At 42.7% G+C, this 25,696-nt stretch overlaps 1 protein-coding gene across 1 annotated transcript in view; it reads right to left on the reverse strand.

Annotated features, from left to right (window-relative positions):
- Nucleotides 1-25,696, reverse strand: part of MYO1D (myosin ID) — a 268,509-nt gene that overhangs the window by 171,637 nt on the left and 71,176 nt on the right. Inside the window, exons 2-6 of the mRNA XM_079797859.1 lie at nt 10,048-10,256; nt 8,122-8,215; nt 5,149-5,314; nt 3,845-3,898; nt 2,501-2,596 (exon numbers count right to left, since the gene is read on the reverse strand). Of these exons, the coding sequence (XP_079653985.1) occupies nt 2,501-2,596; nt 3,845-3,898; nt 5,149-5,314; nt 8,122-8,215; nt 10,048-10,256 (619 nt within the window). The remainder of the gene's footprint in view (nt 1-2,500; nt 2,597-3,844; nt 3,899-5,148; nt 5,315-8,121; nt 8,216-10,047; nt 10,257-25,696) is intronic.

The following is a 25,696-nucleotide window of genomic DNA, read 5'->3' on the forward strand; positions in this document are numbered from 1 at the left end:
AAGGAAGGAAACAGCAGGGGATGTGAGCTCCAAAGGGAAACCCTGGCTGTGGGAGCCTCCAACACACACACATGCCTGGCATTGTCTCCCGTGGCTCTGGTCCCTCACTCGGTCTTGCAGAGGCTGGAAACAGGACTCCCTCTCCTGTACGGCCATGCTTTCTATCTCACAGGTGAGGAAAAGAGACCCTCAACGCAAAGCAACCTGCCTCAATCATTCAGTGAAGCTAGCAGTCAATAGTCTGGGCCTATAATGTCACCTTTTCACAGGCATTCAGTGCATCTGACCTTCTAACTGGTTCAGAGGGTTTGCTATAGATGAAATGTTTGTGTCCCTGCAGAATTCCCAAGTTGAAATCCTAACCCCAAAGGTGATGATTTTAGGAGGTGGGGCCTTTGGGAAGCGATGAGGTCATGAGGGTGGAGCCCTCACCATGGGGTTAGTGCCCTTTAATTAAAGAGGCACAGACATTCGTTGTCCCTCCAGCCCTGTGAGGAGGCACCATCTATAAACCAGGAAGCGGGCCTTCACCAGACACCGAATCTGCAGTCACCTTGATCTTGGACTTCCCAGCCTGTGAGAAATAAACATCTGTTGTGTATTATAAGCCACCCAGCTTAGGGTATTTTTGTAGCAGTCGACTGGACTAAGCCTTGAGAAGCTGTGGCCATCAGGTTGGAAACGTAAGTGTATTAACAGAAATTCACAAGGAAGCAATGGCAACTGCCTATCTTTGAAGTTCTCCCAAAGCAGCAGCCGGCAGGCCCAGCTGGCCCCTTTCCCGGCAAGTTTCTCACCTGCTGAGAAAGGGCGCAGAAAGGGGTCTTCCAGTGTCTGGGACACAAACACGCAAGGTCCTCCACCTACCTGTTCTTTGGCCTTGGGCAAGATACTTCACCTCACCGAGTCTCAATTCCCTCATGGGTAAAATGGGCGTAATAACACATTCCTTACAGAACTGAATGAGAATTTAACACATAAAAAGCACTGGAAAAGTATCAGAGGTTACACATAAACTGTGGTCAATAATTATTTCGGGATGGTAGGCTTTAGCATATTTTTGTTTCCTTTAGATTAATCTTTTTTGAGTAGAGACTATGACCATGTATATAAGTCTTTGTTTTTATTAGAGAGGAAGAAATAAAGAAGAGGAGTGGGAAACTTTGATGAAAAGGGAACCTAAACTAAATTTAGCTTAGAGAGAAGGTTAAATGTTCATTTAATTCTTGCTCTCTTGGGGGTTGGGGGGTGGGGAGGGAAAACAGTTGGGGGAGGGACTCTGTATGACCTGGCCAAAAGTAATTTGGTCAGTAAGACAATTTGATAAAAAGGAATGTTTTTTAAGTGTTGAGTGTATAATTCTTTATGCATCTTTAGTACCTCTGGCCTATCTCAGAAGCTGAAGTGTTGTCTTCTAATGTTTTGTTTATTTTTAATTAATTTCTGGCCAAATACCCTGTTCCCTGATAAATGTGAAAGTAAAAAGAAAATAAAAATCATGCAACTTAAATGTCAAACCATGGAAAAATCAATTGCAAAACCCTAAATATAATTTATTTCTATGCACGGCAATAAAAATACAGGTAAACCAGTAATGCAAGTATCACTAGCTTAAGATGAATAATAAACATTTTAAAATAAAAAGGACACCTCCAACATCTTAGATCCTTACCTTTTATAAATTCTTTTATTTTTCACCCAATACATTTTTAATTATAGAAGACATTTAAAAAATGGAAAAGCAGAACACAAATATCTGTAATATCATCAATCCAGAATAAACTATTGAAATGTTGATCTCTTTCTCTCTATATCATATTTTAGGTATTTGTAAACAGTACATTCCCCCCAAAAAATCAGGATAATACTGTGACTACTGTTTCATACCCTAACATCAACAAACTATTATTAGGGTTAGCTGAAAAATGACCAGCGGAAAACCAACTAAAATAAAAGCAAAAAGTACCTGCATTGCGTGCAAGGACTCGCATGCGAGGGAAGGGGGAAAAAAAAAGGTAAAGTGTCAAAGCTAAATGGAAATGCTGCAAAGGTCACAAAACTACTGCTAGGCTACATCAATAGCTGAAAACATAGTGAATGGAGAACTTTGATAGTCATTTCAACCAAAACGCTCTTACATTTTCTCTTGTCTTAACAACTTGCCTTTGGCCAAATCACATGGTATTTTCTTTTGAGGTGGATTTCCTAATTATTGTAACATTTTTTTATAGTGTCAAAATAAAAGAAGGGGATTAAAAATTAAAAGAAACCACAAGATCACAAGAGAGAAACTTCCTGTCAGATGGTGATAAGATAAAGTAATGGGTTATTAGGCAGAGCTATTGAGTCAATCCTGTATTGCCTCTCTGCCCCTGATGATTTTAATAAGGGAAGAGTCATTCATCTGCCTAAAGGCAGCAGGCTGGACCAGGTCATTATTTACTGTCTCCTCCCATTCTCTGATTCTGCACCTGAACAATCTCCAAGAGGAAACGCTCACCTTTAACTGAGCTCCTACATGGATATAGTTGTAGGAGGAAAGGGATTTCTGGAGATGTAGAGAGCGGAGCATCTGTTCGGAACCTCCTTGGAGTAGCTGAAAAATAACGTAAAGTAAGTGAGCAAAATACATACTAAGCCAAATAGACCAGATGTTCTGACCAGGGCCATCGAGCTTTTATTCATTTTCTGGGCTTCCTTTACTGAGGTCCTCCTGTATCTGGCTTTGAAGTTTTCTTTTGTTTCGTGTTTTTTTTTTTAACCTACTAAAGGTAAACGGCTTCAGTAGTTATCAGTCATGGAGAATGTTATACAATCATGAAGAAAATAACTTTAAAAGTCTTAGCGCTTTCACAACAAAGCTGGCATAAAAGGTTTTTCCTATGGTCATTTGTAAAACAGGAGCCCAGGCTCTACGCTGGTTACTTGCTTAGCAGCCTCAATACCCAGACAGGTTAGAGTTGTGTTTGAGAATTCAGAAAAAGTCAATATTGCCGTGGAAGTAAGAGGTACCGCAGTCATAGGCTGAATCACAATGGAAAAAAAACAGCTTTTCCTCATCCATCTCTGGGTCTCAGGCAAGGAGGACAATTGGATAACTGTGAAAGTTTACATGTGGAAATCAATCTTAGTGATTTATAATTTTATTTTATATAAACCCAAGATGGTATTGTTTAATTTGGTCACCCAGTTTATTTATAAGCACTGGTTTATATTACATTGGGCTCTAAAAAAGTATAATAATGTATCAGACTTGTTTTCTCAGGAGAAAGACTTGCCAACAGGAGGGCTATTGTAAAAGATTCGGTCTTAGTCGCTAAGAGCATTCCCAAAAGAGGTATTCATACTTTTTCCCCCCTAAGCAATCACAGCTTTGATGGGGTAAAGACAGTAATTCTCTTGAATCATAAATTCATTTTTTTAAGTACTCATATCACTTTATAGTCTCCAAGAGTAAAATAAACTGAGTTTGCGCTCCTACCTCTAAGTTCCCAAATTGAACAGCTTCAATTCAAAATAAAACAAAATTAATTTAACATATTCAGGATGTCCCATTTCAAAAGCTTTTACACATCACTTAACTGTTAGCTACACTGCGAAGAAATGCAGGTGCTGCTCAACCAAGGCAGTCATCTGGCTGGTTACCCACCTGGCAGCTCTTTCTCACAGTCATGCTAATCAAATCTCTGAGGAAGCACATGGGGTAGGATGTGTGCACGCGTATGCTGTGTCATGGGCCAATGGAGGCAAGAGAGGCACAGGACAGGGGAGAACCCCAACATAAAACATTCATTTCCTGCACAATTGAGCAAATGATCAATTATCTGCACCACAGATTACTAACCTGATAGAAAGAATGAAAGCTCCTTTCTCCTGGCTGTTGCACGATCACCCGAGACTAAGAAACAAACAAATTAAAATTGTTAATTTGAGAATGTACCCCTAAAACAAAACAGGAGCCCCCCTCTCAGGGAGTCCTGTATCAACAGTGCGTGTAAATGTCCCAAGGATCCCATGGACAGTACCCATCGAACAAGGTCTCCTTTATGGGGTTTTCTGTGCAATTTATTGATAATTCTTTTTACTGCTTAAAACAGAGTTCTTGACCCTAAAGATGAATTATTTATTTATTTATTTATTTGGGAGGAAAAATGGGAAGTGGAGAGAATAGGAAGGAGCAATTAGGGATGAATAGTCTCAACATTCCCTTTCCCAGGGTCTGCTGACATTGCAAAGAGCAATGCCTTATATTCTGTAATAAAATCAGTTGAGTAAGATCAGTCTACAGAGACCCCTGCCTGACATGGTTCCCAAAAGACTGCTATGAAGAGGCTGCTACTATGAAAATGTATGTTCATTCACAGGGGCCCCCTTGACCCAATATGTACATGAAGTGAAGCCATGAAACATTTGGAAAAACCCTGGTAACACCTGGCATTTCCTGTCCTTTTTAAACTGCCTCTGATAGAAACACATAATTTCCTTACTAGTCTGACTTCAATTTAACAAACAAAAATGGACTATGCTGCATTGTACTGCCATAAAGAGTGCTACAAATAGAAAAGAGAAGAAAATGAGATTTCAAATTAATTAGAAGTAAAACACATGGAAGTAGGAAAGCAGTATGTTGTATACCTTAAACCCATACAATGCTATATGGCAGTTATATCTCAATTTAAAAAGAGTATGGACATGACTGTTTGAAAGGAGTGTCATTCAGGGAACGAACACGATAGTTCTTCTGCAATGCATTAAAAACAAACAAACAAAGACACAAACAAAAAAACCCAAAAGATATGGGAGGTGGTGATGTATAAAAAGGGTAGAACTGATTAGTCCTAGATTGGTGTTTGGTTAAAACTTACCCAGAAGTGGGCACACACTCACAGACCACCCCTACCCATCCCACACACATACCTAAATCTTTACCTACAAAATCTGTAACTTTGTTGAACTTCCTATTGTAAATGCTAATAAAAGAACATGAAGGAGAATATCTTGTCACAGAAAGCTAACTGAGGAGCAGGAAGAGAGGGGGAATTAGATTAAAAGCTACTTTGAAGCAATTAAAGAAATTCTATAATTAGGTTTATAAAAACAACCTTTAGCACTTATAAATGTTACCCCAGGAGGTCAAGCACATTTTACCTTCTCGAGTAAGTAGTTACTGATATGTCCGCCAATAGGGTCCCCCTTGAAATCGAAGTTGATATCCATGTATTTCCCAAACCTGCTTGAGTTGTCATTACGGTTGGTTTTGGCATTTCCAAAAGCTTCCAAGACACAGTTGGACTTAAGTAGCATATTCTTCACCCTTGATCACAGACAAATCAAAGTCTTTATAAAAAGTTTTAAAGGCTGGGCCTTAAAAAAACACACAAACTAGACTTCATTAAAAGGCATGCAAATATTTATACAAAGATGTTTACTATAGCACTGTTTGCTATACAGTGTACATGCCTGCCCCCCCCCAACACAACCTCCATGTCTACCTATAGGGATGAGTAGAAATAAATTACTGTTTCCCAGCATAATATATACTGATATAGAAAAATGTCCAGAATATATTAATGAATGAGAAATTAAGTTGCAATATAATATGTATTGCAGGATCTGTGTTTCTGTGTGCATGTGTGTGTGTATACACATATGTGAGTTAATGTGCTCATGCACATGTGTTAATAAATGCTAAAAAAAAATCTAGAGGAAACAGTACACTTCACTATGGTTACCTAGGCTGATGAGGTAGGTAGGGTGGGATTTCAGGGAATGTTCACCTTCAACGTAATGCTGTAATTTTTAGTTTTTCTTTTAAATAAACATGTTTTATTTACATAAAGAATAATCTTAAAACAGTGTGCTCTGAAAAGAAAGGGTGAAACAGAAAATGATACAATTTCTAAAAGTGCTTGCTTATAAAGCCTAGGACTGTGAAATTAATTGCACTTACTTATATATCATCAGTGTGGTCTTTAATATTTTAGAAATTGCTCATCGTTTCATTTGAAGCTCTATGGCATCTCTCTTGTATCAGTTAATTCATTTTTAAATATATATATACTTTTATTGGTTTCAGAGAGAAAGGGAGAGGGTGAGAGAGATAGAAACATCAATGAGAGAGAATCCTTGATTGGCTGCCTCCTGCACCAACCCTACTAGAGATCAAGCCTGCAACCCAGGCATGTGCCCTGACTGGGAATCGAACCGTGACCTTCTGGTTCATAGGCTGATGTTCAACCACTGACCCACACTGGCTGGGCAGTTAATTCATTTTTTAATGATTGCTATCCTTCTATTCTACAGAGCATTCTCTCCTGATGACATATTTTAACTTCATCCTACTACTTATTCCTTTTTTATTTCACTGACAGAATTCCTCTTATATGCACATATGTGCAGGAGTAACTCTGGCACAACCGGGGAAGGGAGGCCTCAGCTGGCAGCGGGAAGGAAGGGCCTAGCCGGCAGCCAGAAGGCCCCTGATCAGCCCTGATGGCCAGCCAGGCCTAGGGACCCTACCCGTGCACCAGGCCTCTAGTATGCCATATTCCACTACACCAACTGAGTTTAGACATAAAATCAATTTCATTCTTAGCCAGTTATTCTCCTAAGCTCTTAAGAAAATTTTAAACTTACTCATATTTTTGTCTTATTTAGATTGCAAAGCCAGAATGAGAAGTGAGAAATGTGTCACAATGAACAAAAATGTATCTTCTGACCTGACCATCCAGCCCAATTACAACAAAAAGAAGAAAGCCCACATCAGGTAGTGTACTCTAAATTCTCTTCTCTCACATCAAACCAGCATCCCTTCTTTCTATTCATAAAATTGAAGATGGAGATATGTATATGGAGTGTCGCTCTTCAGTGAGGGAATATTGAGTTTCAAAGTAGCAACTCTGAAAAATCCTTTTTTTCTCTTCAAAAAGTCCATACCACATAAGAAAGTTGAGTCATGTTGCTTTATAGCCACATTTCTTCCTTTCTTTTAAAATAAACGCATCTAGCCCTGGCCAGTGTGGCTCAGTTGGTTGGGCTATAGCCCCATGCACCACAGGATTGCTTTGATTCCCGGGTGGGGCACATACCCAGGTTGTGGGTTTGATCCCTGTTGGGATATATACAGGAGGCAACTGATTGCTGTTTCTCTGTCACATCAATGTTTCTCTCTCACTACCTCTCTTCTCTCTCTAAAATAAAATAAAAAACACCATATTTTAAAAAACAAATGAAAACTAAATAAAAAACCCATCCATGCATTCCTTACACATTTATAATGTAAATACTATGTGCCAGTCACTGTGCTAAATACGGGGCCCCAGACAGTGCCCAGGAGCTCTATTACTCATCTTGCAGTGAGTGGCAGCCTGGGGTGGTTGAAACCCTTTCAGAAAATGAATCACATGTAGAACGTCTACATTCAGGAGTTCTAGTTGTAATAATGATGGCATGGATCTGCCTTCCAGAGCCCCCTGCATGCTCAGGAACCTAGGGCTCCTCAGAACATCACTTTAAAAAGACAGAAATAGAAAGAGCAAGAAACCTGTGAGCATTTGCACCGTAAAAACTGCCAGGGTGAATTATAATGTCTTTGCTGACCACATACAACCATTAAGGAAGCCATTATAAACTAGAAAAGAGACACTCTCACCTGTTTCAGAATAATCTTACTTTACCTTTATGTAAAGCCTATACCACAGTAGTCAGCTTTTTTTCCTATTAAAAACAAATATAGAGTCCAGCTGGTGTGGCTCAGTGGTTGAGCGTCAACCTATGAATCAGGAGGTCACGGTTCGATTCCCTATCAGGGCACATGCCCTAGTTGCAGGCTTGATCCCCAGTAAGGGGCGTGCAGGAGGCAGCCAATCAATGATTCTTATCACTGATGTTTTTCTCTCTCTCCCTCTCCTTTCCTCTCTGAAATCAATAATATATTTAAAAATAAAACCAAATATAGAAATAGAGTGATATAAATACCAGTAGAGACAGCATGCGATAGGAGAATCAAAGCAGTTTATCACCAATAAATGGTTGATACATATCAGAGTTTAGGTCTAGCCGATTCTATGTAGAAAGTTAAGCTCTAATCAGAATTTCTCCCCGTTAGGAGGTCATCCTTACCTTTCGATCTCGGCTCTCTGGCTGGGGTTGGTGATGGCCGCAATGTACTGCATGATGTACTTACTGGCTTCGGTTTTACCAGCTCCACTCTCCCCTGGGGAAAATTGCGCCAGACTTAAGCAAGCTCATTTTTAATGGGATAATATAAAATTGTGGTGTTAGTTATTTAAAATCCCTATGTTTCACTGTTTGCCTTTTTTGGAGTTTTGTCATCCTGTCTTGATGTGGTATTGGTTGTAGCCATTTTGAAAAAAAAAAAAAAAAGACTATTGTAGAAGTGAAGTAACAAATAGATTACAAATCAAGATGTATTTAGTAAAAAAGTCATGAGCTAAGATGTGATAAACTAATTCCTTAGACTAGTCTTAGCCCTTCGCAGTGATTTTTGTCTCGTAGAAAAAAAGTAAGTTAGTGATTCAAACAGTAGCCACAGCTAAATGAATATTACCTTTTTTCTATAACAGTATTTCCTTTCATCTTACTGGGGACAAAATAATTCCTTCAGAAAATAAAAATTAGAGCAATTTTGGTAAAAAAAAAACCAACAACAACAGGCAGCAAGCAAGCTTCAGACACATGGTATCACAGAAAAAGCATGATAATTGGTAAAAGGGGGTAGAAAAGGTCAATTTTGAATTACCTACCCCCAATTTTTAAATGTTTATGCCTTCTGACCCCAAAATTCTACCTGTAGAAATTTATACTGTGGAAATAATAAAATACTAATATAGTAATAATCATCATACTTTTCAAAAGGCTTTTTGCTGGCTACATATCATAGCTAAAATCTGAAAATAATATGCCCACTGGGGAAATAAACTATGATTCGGTAGACTACTACACAACTGTCAGAGAATGCACTCTTTCTATAGTACTCTAATGAAAAGATGTCCATTATATATTGTTAAATGAAAAAACAAGGTATTAATAGCAGCTATCACATAATTCTATAATTGTGCATTTATGACATAATTATATATGCATGTGTAACTATACGTATTTGTACATGAAAGAAAAGGTATAAAAGGATAAACACTATTTATTGTTCAGAGTGTTACTGCTGAAATTATTCTTTTTTTGGGGGGGGGATATTCTAAGGGAAGGGACTTTTTGTGTTCACTTAATACAATCAGGCAATACTGCTTAACATAGTTTATTTTCACACAATGTAGTCCTAGGCTATCATTCTCTAACTCTGAACTCTTCTGACCCTAGATAGTCTCTCTGAAGTAGAAACACAACTGCTTTACCTACCACTCAGAGCTGTTTCGATAATCAAAACGGAATAAAGATCATAATAGTGTTTTTAAAAGTATAAAGCCACTCATGCAAAATGTGAGGTGCCATTAGCACCACAAGCAGTTTCCGCAGTTTGGGGGAGGCCCTCCTGGGTCGGTGGGCAGGTATTTTCCTGCATGAGAGTCCGTGAAGAGCTCAGCTCCACTCCTTGGGCCTTTGGGGTCTGTCTCCCTCCTGGTGGAGCACCCCCAGCTCTCTGAGCCTATTTCGGGGCCCCCTCAACACTAGCTCCCATTCACCACTCTGACTGAGCTCATTCTTTCATTCTTGGTCCCCGGATTTCATTTTCTCGGTTTCACTCTGTCACTACCTAAAGTAACTTTTGTTACGATTTGTCCAGTACTTTTATGTGTTTGAGATGGAAGGAATTACCTTGGCAGCTCAGTGCTCAAAACTGTCTAGAGGTCCATCCAAACGTAACATGTATTTTGTAAATGAACCAAGACTAGAGGCGGTCGGAAATGATATAAATAATTTAGTATGTTCATCACATTTTTTTCCTTCTAAAAATTGCTTACGTTTCTAACTTCAAAAAAAGACCTAATGAAACATTTGGATCCTTGAGTACCTAATAAATGAAATACAGTCCAACCTTGGCAGTACAGGGGACCCCCCTCCCTGAAATACCTGATATCACAATGCAAGTGTCTTTGGATCGCCTCTTCATGGCCTTGTAGGCAGCGTCGGCAATGGCAAACAGGTGCGGTGGCCTCTCGTACAGCTCCCGTCCTTTGTACTGCTCAATCGTCTCCCTCCCATAGATGTTCAGCGACTTGTAGGGATTTACAGAAACGACAACTTCTCCGATGAATGTGTATATGCGCCCCTTTTCAAACCTGTGCAGAAGTAAAAGAAAAGGAAGACAAAGCTGTGGTTACATAGAGATGCTATTTCTTTTTTCTGTGCGTCTCTTCTCTCCAAGAAAACCCAAACGCCACAGGCACACAGTTTCTGAACTGCCGTCTCCTTGGTTCTGAGAGTACCGTTTAGATATGACCGTTGGAGGCTGGGCTGAGATGCTGCTGCTGGGAAGGCCCAGGAGGGGTCAGAAGCCCAGAAAGAATCTAATTCGGCGGGGGGCGGGGGATTCCCAATTTCCAAAATAGAGAAGGCACAGTAAGAAGGAGGTGGAGGGTGGGGGCGGGGGGGCGGGGAGGACACACAGTTGAAGACAACCTAAGAGTTCTAGGAAGAAAAATTAAGTTAAACCAGGTCTTGCATCAACTGAACCAGATTTTCAATTATACAGAAAAAGGTCCAACTACGTGTATTTCTTTTCCCTCTTGAAAGCCAACTCAAATGTCAGAAAAGGGATAAAAACAGTGAATCCATAACAGAGAGGATGGCAGAGGAGACGCTTCTGGCATAAGTCAAATCCATTTTTTGAACGACTGCCTAAAATCCCATGGGGTAGATAGGTCATTATTTATTTAACCATCCCCCTTCCTTCATGCTATTTTGAGTAACACCGTAGAAAACACTCTTGACACAAAACCTTACAAATCAGTCCTAGCTGGTTTGGCTCAGTGGATAGAGTGTCCTGGGTTCGATTCTGATCAAGGGCACATGCCTGGGTTGTGGGCTCCATCCCTAGTAGGAGGAGTGCAGGAGGCAGCCAATCAATGATTCTCTCTCATCACTGATGTTTCTATCTCTCTCTCCCTTTCTCTCTGAAATCAATAAAAATATATTAAAAAACAAACAAACAAGAAAAACCTTACGAATCAGTGCTTTCATTCTGATGGGACAGATCACCAGAATGTGATAACTGGTTGTAAGGTATATGGATTATAAAAAGTTTTTATAATATGATCCCACCTTCCTATATAATAAAAGCAAAAATGTTCCCTCGATGGGGAGGTGTCTGGGAGTTTGACCAGGGGGCAGGGCTGGCCGGGGAAAGGGAGGGAGGCCCTGGCCTGTGGCAGTGGCTGGGCGGTGGCATATGGCTGGGGGAAGGGAGGGAGGCCCTGGCCGGCAGCTGGCAGCTGCTGGGGACTCTACCAGTGAATGAATTTCGGGCACTGGACCTCTAGTTTTACCATAAAAGGCTAAAAAGCCACCCCATATATGATTGGTATATGTAATTGCACATAAATATATATTTTATACATGATTACATAAGCATGGGGAAATATGGAAGACTGCATGCTATGTCTTATGTATCCTTTATATCAATGGTCGCCAACTGGTAATCCGCGGACCAGTGGTGGTCCGTGAGGTCAGAAAGGTTGGCGAGCGCTGCTTTATACATATAACAGGGTAAGGAGGAGGAAGGCCACGTGGGCAGCTGGAAGGAAGCCATAGGAACAAAGAACAAAAGAGTGAAAAACAAAAACCAATGCCTAGCCTATGTGCCCATATTTACAAAGAAAAAATTTAAAATTTAGAAAACCCAGACATAGTCACTATGTACCTATCAACTCACACATATAAACATATATGAGCCAGAGCTAGGCCGACACCCACATGGACAAGTGGTTGCCACCATCACACTCCACCTGCCGAGAGCCACAGGCAGACACACAGGTCACTTCCGAGAGCAGCGTGCAGGGGGCGCCACAAGGGGCCGAACGCTGACCTGGACAGCAGCCGGGTCTCCAACACGCTTGCTGTGGGGCCAGTGCAGCAGGGCAAGAACTAAGCCTTTGGGACCACAAGGCCAAAAAGTACCTTCAACTTCCTTCGCAGGGCAGCGAAGGCCGTGGCTATAAATAGGAGTGGAAACAAATAGATGTTGGTAATGTCAACAGTAAATTAAAAACCAAGATTTTTATCAAGTGGTTGGTGTATATTTAAATAGGAGCTATGAACCAGCCAGGGTTTTCTGTGCCTTTTTCTGCAGTGGTTTTCCTGTGCGTGCACCAACTGTGAGCACGTTTAAGGGTGGCTGCAAGCCCTCTGCATCTGGGTCTGAATGCTCACAGTGCACACTTCGTCACCGTGAGACCTCGGGAGAGCTACTTAGCCTCCAGGTGTTCCAGCTTCTTCATCTGTGAGATGGTGATAATTACACCCCTTGCCCCTTGGCATTGTGCAAGGACTTTAAAAAAGAGGCAATTAATTTTATGTTCCCAATTATATTATGCAGGAAGGAGATTTTTAATAAATGCTTTCGTTTTATTATCATTGCTACTTAAATCACAGCGATCCCTACACACAAGGAATTAATTCGGTGATCATAAATCGCTTGCGTCAATAAACTAGCGGCTAGTCACAAGCAAAATGTCCACCAACTCATGTTCAAAGACACACAAAAGTAATAAAAAGCGAAGGCTCACTACCCAGCCTTTCTAGCTTAACCTTCAACTTTTCATGACATGCTCAACAGCTGTCTTCAAGGATAAGAATTAAAAAAACACACAAACAGGATTCTTTTAGTTTTACAAAACACTGTCCACACAGGAAAAAAGAAAGAAAAGAAAAGAAAAGGAGAGAGAGAGAGAGAGAGAGAGAGAGAGAGAGAGAGAGAGAGAGAGAGAGAGAGAGAGAGAGAGAGAAAAGAAAAGAGAAGAGAAGGATATTAGAAAAAATTACCTCATGAGTCTGGAATTTGGTGACTAAGAGGTACAGCAAATAACACATGAGATTAGAATGTTCTAAGAGTCCAGGTCTGTCTAATCATGTACTTTCTCCAAAATTCATTTTATTTCAAATTAAATGATTTTGTTCATCAAAAGTTCTAGGTGACATTGAAAACACACGAACAGAACGATCACAGGCATAATTATTAATTTGGAGAGAGAGTCAAGGGTTCATCCAAATACGATATTAAATACAATGCTTCAGCCCCTTACAAAACATCCCAGGCTTATCTTATTTGAAACCATGGTTATCAAAGACGAAATTTTAATTTGCTTAGGCTGAAATCCACCGCTAGAGGGTGCCAGCAGACACATGAACACCAATCCAAGATTCAATTTGCTCTGGAAAGCCTTGGGAGACGAAGTCAGCTTCCCGGAGGTAATGTGGTCACCTGCCTGGTTTGCTTACAGGGGGAAATGCTGTAAGGATCCCAGATGACACGTGGGAAGATGCCACCTCTTACAAGAGACCAAGATCAACCAGACACTGGGGCCTGACTCTGGGAATTAAGAAAAGAAAAAGTACAGGGAAGTACTGCCAATAGATAACAACAGTAGAGTATGAAAGGTAAGATAATGAAAGCATGACCTGCCATGGCCAAGATGACCGCAACACACCCCCTTCAAGGAGGAGCCCTAAAGAGAAGCATGTGAACTCCACAGCAGAGTACAAGGTCTTTTGTGTTCCGGCCTCAGGTTCTCTTCACGTGACTCTCCTAATTACCCATCAACACCTCCCCATCTCCTTTCTCCACCAAGCTCACCTCCACATTAATAAGCTGCTTACAGTTCCCACGAGCGCCATGACTTCACGGTTTGCTCCTGGGGTTCATGCTGTCCTTTCCCCACCTGGTCTCTTCTTCCCCCAGCTGCTTGGCAGGTTCTCACTTCTTCAAAAGCCTCCGCATCAGCTCCTCTAAGAAGCCGGTCTTGATACCCCATCTCGAACGCCAGGACCCCATCTCAACCACCAGGATGATGGTATTTGCTCTGTTCAGACATTTTCTTTAGAATTCCCCAAAGAGTTCAAATAAGCCTAACAGCAGCCATTGCATTTCTTTAAGAAGTTCAAAATTATTTATTGAATGGGCCAGCTGTTTTCCACTGGCTTCTGAATGAAAAACAACGAGGTTCCAAAAAGGCTTTGAATTAATGAGTGGCAACGGAGAAAATGTAAGAATGCCTCCGGAGGAGGACAACAGTCTTTTTGTACAAGAATTTGGAAACATTTATTTAAACAACAGCAACGAAGGACTCTATTTCCAGGAGTAAAGAGAGCACTGACAGCCCAGGGTGTGACCTGGCCACGGAGAAATGTGAACAATCTGCAGTGGATACTCGTAACCGGCCTCTTGTACGGAGCAGGGAGCTGTAGGACACTTTGGAACATTTTTGGAAAACTAACAAAAACAGGGTGTTCCCCAAAATATGTATACACACTGTAACAGCTGAGAGCTCAATTTTGAAAAGGAAATGTATTTTAATAAACGCTGCCTTTATAATTATTCAAAATGAGTGTATACATTTTTGGGGGGCACCCTGCATATGAGGTTGGCTGGTAGCTCCTAACGTTGCTGAACAAAGTGGTGAATATAATGGATAAGGTTGGGGATTCAAATCCCCAGCTCCAGTGCCACAAAATGACCTGAAAGCGTTTGCGGGTGCCGTGAAGGAGAGAGCCTGGTCTCCCACACCCGGGGCTGAGATCCCCCGGCGAGCACAGCGCCTCCTGTTGGGCTGCAGTGAGAAGGACACAGCAATCACTGCTGTAGTGTTTACCCAACAGCATAGACCCTGAGTCCAATCAGGAGGAAACCTAAGACAAACCTACACTGAAGCACATGCTACAAAATAACTGAAAAGTTTTGCAGACAAGAAAACAGAGAAAGGCTGAATAATATTCCAGATTATAAGTCAGAGACATAACTGCTAAGTGCAAGGCCCGCTCCAAGGAAGTTTCTTGTGGCATTCTTGCCAATTTTTCAGTACACTTGAAATTGTATCAGAATTAAAAGTTGTTCATAAAAATGCAATTTCCAAGCTTCTTTATACAGCAGGATTAAAATTTTATTGACCTTGAATAGACAATACAGACTTAGTAATAGATTCAAAAGATATAAATGAAGAGCTAGCGACAAGTGTTGCATCTTTTTCCCAGCTTCCCTCATCACTTTCCTGTGAACTCTTCTAGAAATAGTTTATTCACACACACACAAATGCACACATACTGTTTTTTACACAAGTGACCTTTTTCTCTAATTAAAATAGATATCTAGGTTTAAAATTTACGTATTTTTTATTTCCTATAAATAGAGAAGAGTTTAATTTTTTTATGCCTACAAAAGTATTTAATTTCATATCATATAATATAACCAATCCTTAATGGATAAACAGGCTGCAAACAATGTTTTGGTACTAGGAACAATGCAACTATAATATAATGGCATATATTCTTTATATATGTATATATATATGTATATGTATAATGTATAATGTATATGTATATGTATATGTATATGTATATGTATATGTATATGTAGTACACGTTTTGACACTTGAAGTTGCTGGTTCAAAGGGTATGTGTAATTTAAAATTAGGAATGACTGTCATATTATTCTCCAAAGAGGTTGCCGCAATTGAAACTTCCACCGATGACGTGTGAGTTTCTGTTTCCTGGGTGTGGGTTTTTTAGCCAACGCTGCTGGCCCATGTCGAAAGGGCACCCTATATTGCAGTTTTACTTTCAAAGTACACAGAACTTTGACCCCTTTCTTTCCCGAGGCAACGACCTTTTGCAATGTTCATGAGCAAACTGCCAAGTTTCAATTCGGTTCAGTTCACCTTCCCTGGTTCTTAGACCAGGATCTCTGCCAAAGGTGAAAGCATCGTGCTTCTACTGCTTCTGGCAAAATCATGGTCTCCACGGGACGGACTCAACCTGCTTCACCCCCTTTGTTAGACCGCACGTTCCTGAGCTGGGCCGGGACTGTGTGTCAGAGGGATTATGAGCGTTCGCGTCCCACAGCCCCGCGGCGCCGGGTTTGAATCCTGGCTCTGCTAGTTACTGACTGTGTATATTCATAAACATCTGAGTAACTAACTAATAAGTGCCAGGCACGAGGCCAAGAGCCCGAGTTACAGAGAAGAATAAATTGCATTATTGTACTCAAAGGTCTGCATAAACAGTGCCGTGTAGTTCAAATTTCACATGATAGATGGTTTAAAATTTACATATTTTTTATTTATCATTCTCCTCTTACACCCATCCCGCCCCCCCCCGTCCCCCCCCCCCCCCACACACACACCATAACACTGTTTCGGAAAAGATTTAAGATAACAAAAAAGATAGAAAGGATGCTATGGAATCTTAAGAGAAAGGATACCTCACCCAGCTTTAGAAGTGGGAGGGCTGGTTCAAAGCCGGCATCCTAAAATAGAAGTTACTTGACATCTGAACTAGTTCTGTGACTACACAGACTCCATATAGGTAGCTCTAGGCACTCCTCAAGAACACCTAGAGAGGACACTTTATTTTGACTTTTTTCTTTTATAACATACTGAATCTTGGAAGAGAATGCTGGGGAAACACCCTCCCTGTCCCCGAGTGGAGCACGTGGGTATCTCTGGTCCCTCCCAGCAGGGGACAGAAAGGGAGCCTTAAGAAGTGCCCCTCACCCCCTGACTGCAGCCAGCACGAACTAGCTCTATGGCTGTGTGTACGTTACTTAACCTTTCTGGGTCCCCCCTTCTCTTTTTTTTAGACTTCCTTCTCAATCACAGTGGGCATGCAATGTTGTATTAGTGCCAGGTGTACCACCTTCTGTGCCCCACTCTCTTCATCGGTAGGGCAGTAAGGGCAGCGACCTCACAGCACCGTCACAGGAAATGAGGTACCCCACGCGCTGGAACTCTCAGCACACTACCGGCGCGTGGTAAGAGGGCAATCAACGAAGTCCCATCCTCATTCTGAGCAATACTGCGGGCTGCCTGAACGGCGGGAGGCGTCTTCCCACGCGCAGGTCCCTGGTCCAGCGCGCTGCCTCTGGGCTGTGCTGTTTATCCTCACGGCAAGGGTCGCTTCTGTCATCACGATGAATCACGGGCCGCTTGGCATCATGTCGGGCAAGTGTTCTAGCGGTTCCTAAGGACCCCCTAAAGCCAACAGCCCCTCCACAGGACGTAGGAAACCAGTGAGGGCACTGGCGGTGGTTTTACTGACTTCCTGAGTTCAGGTCTTGGTTTCCTTCTCAAGACCAACATCTCTTCACGTGGGCAGCACGAAAGGCATTCACCAGAACGTGTGGTCAGCAGACGCCCGGCTGAAGGTAGTTGACATTTTGTTTGTATGTTTGTAAATGGGGAAAAATGTATTTTTGGTAAATACATTTTAAGATAATGATTGCTTTTTCAAAACACATGTCTGTTATTTTACTAAGGCATGCCTTGTAGAAACATATTCACTCTAAATGTGTTGACTGCTGTCTTTCATTTTATGTGTGTTCATTTGTTCATTCATTCAATACATAGCTACTCGGGCCCATGTTCCAAGCCCTGTGTGTGCTGGGAGCCATGGGGAGAGGGGGGACAGGCAAGCGCTCTCTCCGCCACAATGCAAGGTAACGAGAGGGATAGACACTCAACAAGAGGCGAAGGGACATGCACCCCACGGCGGGTGGGCGGGGACCATGTCTGAGCAACCGGAGGACAATGGGACTGCTCCACAGCACAGACAACAAGATGTGTGCGGGGAGAGGGTGGAATGTGCATCAGGCCTTGCAGGGGTTTGGCCTTGATTCCAAGAGCGGAGTTGTTGTTTTTTATTATTGATTTCAGAGAGGAAAAGAGAAGGAGATAGAAACATCCATGATGAGAGAGAATCATGACTGGCTGCCTCCTGCACGCCTCACATTGGGGATTGAACTCGCAACCCAGGCATGTGCCCTGACCAGGAATCGAACTGTGACCTCCTGGTTCATAGGTCTATGCTCAACCACTGAGCCATGCCAGCCAGGCCAAGGGCAGTGTTTTAAGTACTGATCACAGTGGCTTTTTTGCAAGCCCCCTCTGACCGCAGGGTGGGAAGGACGGAGGGCCCGGTGACAGAGCAGAGAGGAGGCTACGTAGGCATTGGTCCCAGGATGGGCAGGCTGCCGCGTGGGCTGGGATGGAGCAGCGGGGATGGAGCAGCGGGGATGGGGCAGCGGGGATGGGGCAGCGGGGATGGGGCGGCGGGGGTGGGGCGGCGGGGGTGGGGCAGCGGGGCTGGAGCTGCGGGGGTGGAGCAGCGGGGCTGGAGCGGTGGGGGTGGAGCAGCGGGGGTGGAGCAGCGGGGATGGAGCAGCGGGGATGGAGCAGTGGGCTGGCTTTAAGAGAGGAAGCAGAATTGGTCAGCCCGGATAACTTGCGGGACGTGAGAGGTGAGAAGAGGGCGGTGTCAGGGCTTCTCACAGGAGCCGCGGAGCAGGCCACGGAGCTGTGTATGGAGGAGAACAGGGACAGGAGAAGAAGAGCAGAATTTTAGGAGGTGGCCATGGTTTGGACAGGCTGTGTTGAGTCACAATTACCTGAGAGCTACCCAGTCAAGATGTCTTTCACTTTTCTTCCTCTCACAATCGAATGAAACCTGATCCCTTGGACACAAAAGAAAAACCACCCAGGACAGCAAACACAGGGAGGGCAACCAATAATAAGCACCAGGCAAGGCGGCAAATGCTGCAGGGAGACAACATGCAACGGAAAAGCAAGAAAAGCATCTTAACGCGGTAGGACACATACCGGGGTTCTATTTTAAATTTTTTTAGTAACTAAATTGGATCCTGTCAAGTCACTTGGTGACTCCACATTCCTGTTGTAAGAAAACAGTAGAAACAACACAACCCTTTCTCCCCCATAAAGACTCTGTACTAAGGTCCTAGGCAATTTGGTTAATAATAAATAAATAAATCCTATATAATAAAAGCCTAATATGCAAATCAACCGAATGGCAGAATGACCTGTGGAACGACCTATAATATGCACTGACCACCAGGGGGCAGATGCCCAATGCAGGAGCTGCCCCTAGCCTGCAGGCCCCAGGCCAGCCAAGGTGGGTGCCAGCGGGGGCTCCCCAATCGCCCTGCTGGTCACCCCGCAGAGGAAGGCGACCAGCAGTGGCGGCATGGGGCGGGGCCGGCCAGTGAGCAGGCCAGCATCGGCCCCCGATCGCCCCGCCAGAGCAGGCGGCACCAGGTCAGCCACGGCGGGTGCCAGTGGGCCCCCACCCCCCCATCACCCCACTGGGCGCCCCACAGATCGGCCCTGATTGCTGCCAGGCCTTAGGGACCCCATCCATGCACAAATTTCGTGCACTGGGCCTCTAGTAAATAAATTAAAGGCTAGCTCTCAGAATACTGTCTAAATCATTCTCTTGACTATGAAAGATACTTTTACCAACTCATTCACTTGGCAAGAGGAACCAGAACATTTTATAGTAATATGTCGATGAAAACGAGACAATTCCCAATGACACAAAGTAATCTGTCACGTGTGGCACAGCAAACCATGCCCACAGATAAGCAGGATGGGTTGACATCTGTGAACACATGGCTTTTCAGGTTTTGTCGGCCGGAGCGTCTGAAAAGGGTCCAAATTTCAAGTCTTGTCACTTCGAGGGGAAGGATATTGGGAAATCCCACAGGGCACTCAGTCAGCCAGTCACCTTACAATGGACAGTCTCCACGACTGCTGGTGTGAGGACATTTCCACGCTGGGCAGAGGATCATTGTGAGGTCAGAGCACCTGCAACTTCAACCCAGGGAATCCTGAAATGGTTCGGTTTTGATCGTGCAAGAAAAGCTGTCCTTTCCATGAGATTATAAGAGGTTTATAGCATACCAAACCCATACCACGGGATGCAAATGGTTTTGACCATCCTTTGCCACCCTACAGCTTTTAAACATTGTTTAACCGACTGATCAATTTGGCTAAAATCCTAACGGAGGAAATGCAGGGATCAATGAACTAGACTGCAAGGAAGCCACTAGAAGGGCCTGTAAGAGTCCTAAGAAACTACAGACCCTCAGACCAATAGACAGACATTTAAATACTCATATGCCATTAAAGTGAGTAGCAAACAAACACACCACAAGCAAGATGTTATATATTTCACACTGTCAGCCTATGAATAAATCACAACAGTATTATCGATTGCCAAAATGCCGAGTGCTTAATAACGACAGGCAGGAAGAGTTAGACCAAAACATAAGAATGAAACTTTCCTATGACATGACACTCTATTTTCTCTTCTGATGCACAAGTAATAAATATAATTTCTTCAACCTGGGGCTCAAGTTATACATTTATTCCTTCCCATCCATTTCATTTAAAAGAGGACTTCTATTACAGTAACCGTTTGGCTAGTAGGCATGCCTAAGGGAGTAGTTAACTGGAATTTGCCTTAACCAAGGAGTTAGCCTATTTATAAATCAACTAGTAGCCCTGCGCATGAATCCAGTACTCGCCAGTAGCTCGCTGCCACCCTCCAGTAGCTCTCTGCCCGCTGCCTCGCCCTCCTATAGTTCCCTCCGCCCCCACCCCCATAGCTTGCTGCCCTGCCCCCTCCTGTAGCTCTCTGCCGCCCACCTGTAGCTCACTGTCCCACCCTCCTGCTGATCCGTGATCCGGTCCTTACATGGTCGGTCGTTACGCTTCACGGAGTAACGACCATTTGCATATTACATCTTTATTATATAGGATACTGCCCAGGAAGATGCAGGATACTTGGATCTAAGTCAGAAAACCCTTTGGCAGGAATGCACAATTATGTGAATTGATAACAATATGCATTTTAAATAATACTATAAACCACTTATACTATTGTACCGAACACTCTTTTTAAAAAACAAACAAGCAAGCAAACAAACAAACAAACAAACAATCTCACAGATATCTGAGGACTGAAAATAAAAAGGATAAACTTAGGAAGATTCTTAGCCCATCCCACCCTCACATTCATACCCATAGGAAGCCTCTTCACCTTACACTGTCCTTAGGCATTCCACGCCCTGGCGCTCTCTGGGTGACCTAACAGGTACACACCATCCCTTTTTAACAACTATGCCTAATTTAGTAAATGACCAAAAATCTAGACAGCCCACTACATCACTTTTTCATAACATGTGAAGGCTCTGATGTATTTAGAGCCAGGTTTTTCCAGGTGTTATTGAATCTACTCAGTTTTGGGTACAAACCGAGTAGTCGTCGTGGCTGGAGACACCGAAGAGAAATAATCGCTTACGTAGTCCGTGAACGAGTTATTTCCATTTCAGTTACTGTGACAACACCTGTGTTAAGTTCAATAAACAAAGACACACTGAACTGATATGTACTGTGCACTGACTGTGCCAAGAACCACCTCAGCTGTTTTTCACGTATGTTGCTAATTATGTTTGTTAACTATTAATAGAAAACCTTCCAAAACCTCCTTTTGTTGGCATCATACACCCAGTTACAGGTAAGAAGAAAATTACCATACACTTAACCAATCACCTAATTATCACCTCTGCTTGGAGAAGTCTGAATGGCAAAGCCATGCTTCCCACTGACTGGCCTGGAAGGGAGATCTATTTCCACCACAGAACGGATTGTGTAAGAGGAGGGGAAACCCTGAATGTTTCACAGATGCACCGAAGTTAGTGGTTCGGCTATTGTTTCTGTTGGGCCACCATAGAGTTGAGCAGGGGATTTTAAAACCAGCAAAAATATTTATTGAATGACTGACTGACGGGCCAGCCATGTTGTCAGCAGCTCTCCTTGGCTCTGCTGGTCAGACGTCTGTAACACCCATTAAGGCCACATTTCCTCTGGAAAGCATTTTTTTTTAAAAAATAACATTCTCTGTGTCTAAGGTAGAGCGAGGGGTTAACTTCTTTTCTCCTATCAGCAGTGTAGAATCTATGTCATTTAGGTGGCCTTGCCTTTGGACTGTGGACAGTAGCCCTGGGGAGGGAGGGAGGTTAAACTGGCACACGCAGTATTCCAGCTGGGAGTGTCTGCAGGCCCAGAGCCCTTCTCAGGGCCAGTGGCAATACTGTCTCATCCCTGAGATCCACGACCCCTAAAGGGCATTTCAGAACATCAGACGGCATCCCCAAGTGACACACTAAATGCTGCTGAGAAAAGGGTGACGCTGCTAAGTTACTAAAAATCAAGTAGGTGAAGGCACGAGGACATGATTCCATCCTTGCTTTAACTAGCCTGGGAACGGACACTTTTGGGTCTTCCAGTGCATCGATACCCGGAGGCCTGTAAATACTAGAGATAATATAGGCAAGATTCTTCAGGTGAAGACCTGGGAAAGAAGGTTTCCCTGCACAGACCACTTGGCAGCCATTACCCAGACAGACCACGGGATTTCTGGAAGAGAACCACCTCAGACCAAAGCAGAGGCTAAGATCGCAGGACTGATTCGTCTCAAAAATGTACTGTTCACGATAAGAACTCTCAATGTTTTCTTTGGGACACCGGGCAGTGTTTACCGATCTGCAAATCCTAAGGCCCTTGGATAAAATATTGCCATTTCTAATTTTAGCTAAAGCCTCCTAACTCTTCTATGCTCACTTGACACTGCTCATGGGGGCCCCTCAACAATGGCTGTTTGTTTTGGTGTCGAGTTTTTTATAGTAAAAAGAAGGCAGCTGACTTGGGAGGGATTTAAAGAGGATAGAAAAGGTGAAAGACATCAACTATTCCACACTGCGTAGAGTTTTCATTTAAAATGAGTTTTTATTGATATTTAGAGAGAGAGATGAAGGGAGAGGGAGAGAAACATAACAGACTGACTGCCTCCTGCACACCTCCTACTGGGGATCTAGCCCAAAACCTGGGCGTGTGCCCTGACCAGGAATTGAATCAGTAACCTTTTGGTGCATGGGTTAGTGTGGGAGCTTTCATTTTTAAATGATATTTGAGATGCTGCATTTTACAGCTTATTCCTATATTGTAATTGCGTTTCCTAAGAAATGGTGAGCCATATTTCTTTTTAATTTATTATTACTCATTCCTAGTACAACGCTGTGGGATCCAAGGGAATATTTACTAAAGGAGGAGGGACCTGGAACCATTAAGAGATTCGTTAGATTAAAAAATAATAATAAAAAAAAACCACACACAAAAAAACCCTCAAAGTATTAAATGGGCCCATATTCAATTTCAAAAAATCAACACATTCCAAAGACAAACATGATAATCTACCACTCTTCATTATCCAGTCAGTCCTCCACTTGTGAAAATAACGAAGTGTGGTCTGTGCTCAGGAATACCAGACACCAGGAAGTGAACTAAGAGAATAAGAATGTGGTGGCAAAGAAAAGAGTCAAAAACTAAAAACAGATCAAATACATCAGGAAATGGAAAAAACAAATAATTTTCCCTAATTTTTTTTTTGTAGTTCCTAAAGCAGAAATTAAATCATTTTTATTGCTAGATCAAACCGAGAAAGGAATGTAAGTAGATGGGTTGCCAATTTAAGAAAATACTCTAATATTTATCTTTTGTTTACGTGTCACCCCAACGACGATGATTGTGAATCCAGAGCTCCATAGACCAAGAAGAAAAGTGTCAGCTGCCCTCAGAAAGTAGCTGTCCTCTAGCTCGGCCCTGCTCATTTTAGCAGCAAGCAGTTTCTCTACACTCCACCTGTCTGGTGATATTACATCTCAAAAAGTAAGAGGAAATAAGCCTACTTATAAATTCCAAATCTTTACTAAGGTTCCATTGTCCTCTGTGAATAAGAATGGAAACTAACCTGTGTCGTTAAATAGCTAAAGCTATTAATATTCTTATTTTATAATTTCAGGAAATACTTTGTCTCAAATTTTTGCTTATAATTTGTCTAAGTTTAAAAAGTCAAGGATTTGGCCAGCGTGGCCAGCACGTCTGGCAGATCTGGGGTCGAGGATTCTGCTGGCTCAGGCCACTTGTGTGGCGGGGCCAGGGACAGGACTGCACTGGTGCTGCTGGGGTGTCCGGCAGGGTAGGGGGTGAGGAGGTGGCCCATGCAGTGGGGAATTCAGTTCCATACAAGGAGACTGAGAACATGAGCGGATGTGCTGAGGATGACGGGAGGCAGGCTTCTCACTGCTGCAGAAGGACATGGCAGCTACGGGAGGGAGAAGGCTAAAAGCAACCCATGGTGCTGGAATGAAAGGAGGGATATCAGTATGAACTTGTGGTATTTAATATAAATAGACAAAGGAAGAGAAACACCCATACATGCGTGTGCGTGCGCGTGTGCATGCGTGCGTGTGTGTGTGCGCATTTCCCCCATGCCCCCAGCTCTGTTTGCTGACAGTCTAAAAGCAGTAACACACCAGGAGCAACAACCACACCTACAACCCAGGTTTTGCTTTCCACATCCCACACCAAGGCTTTTTGGAGAAATGGCTGATTTCATCACTGGGACAGGGAAGGCCCAAGATGAGCCTGGAATGGTAGTGAGCCAGAAAGGAAGGAAGTTCTCAAAGATTGACAGGGACATGGCAGACGGATACCACAGCTAGACCAAAGGGGCTTCCACTCTCCAAACCCGGGACAAGTAGGTCTGCTTATTGGGAAAACACGGAGAATGCACGTCACTGTCGACGAGTATTTCTCTCTGTCCTTCGTGGGTGTGTGGACCGCAGCTTTTACCTTCCAGCTGCCAAGAGACGCAGACCACAGATTAGACCAAAGCGTGGGGTTAAACTGGCATAAAGCCATCACCACAAATGCACAAACAGCTCAGATCCGTGCTCTGTTGACAATATGGTGCTTTTAAAAAACATCTAATATGCAGATGCCTACACATCGGCAAATATCTATACACGTTGCTAATAAGGCCCTTCTCTGGATACAGTGAGGCAATGCATTTATTTATGCTCTGAGCGTGTACTTATGTCGGGGTACTCGCAATCAGATGCCGAGACAAATGGTTTTGGTTATTAATGCATACAAAAAATATTTTTCTAAGTTGTATTCTTAATGTCTACTAGAAGAAAACATTTTTCCCCCCTGAAAAATAATTTGTAAGACATGGTATCAATTAGGTTGGCTTTAAATACTCCCTTTCCTCAAATTCTGACTAAAAGATTAATCACTTGGGGAGGAAAAAAAAAATCTTTCTCTCTGTTGACAATCTGTGGTTGAGATTTAGCTCTTACTTTTAAAAAATATTTGTATATTCAAACATAAAAGTTGTAAGAAGAGCATTAAAAAAAACTCCCAAATATCTTCCACTCAGATGATTTCAAACATATCTGTGTTATTCTCACATATATATGTATGCACACACAAATACACACACACAATATTTTATTTATGCAGATTATAATAATCTGTTTCTCAGATCAACCGACTTATTTCAGCCACAGAACTATACATAATTTTGTTCTTCAAATAATACCTAACTCAAGCTAGGAAAGGTAACTGATGGTGCTGGTATAGCTGAAGGCCTTGTTTTGGCATGGTTTTAGATTTGGTGGGTAAATCATACCATTACACAAGAGTCCAGGAATCAAACCAAGCTCTCTATGGAAGCCAGGCTGCCAGATGAGTGAAGCGGAAAGGAGATAAGTCCCTGGGACATGCTTGTCCGTCCCCACATACATAAAGGGAGCAGCTTGTTTACAACACCTAATAGATAATTCTTATTTTAAAATGTGGACCAAGTTGTGACA

This window comes from Cnephaeus nilssonii, assembly GCF_951640355.1.
Source record: "Cnephaeus nilssonii genome assembly, chromosome: 19".
NCBI lineage: Eukaryota > Metazoa > Chordata > Mammalia > Chiroptera > Vespertilionidae > Cnephaeus > Cnephaeus nilssonii.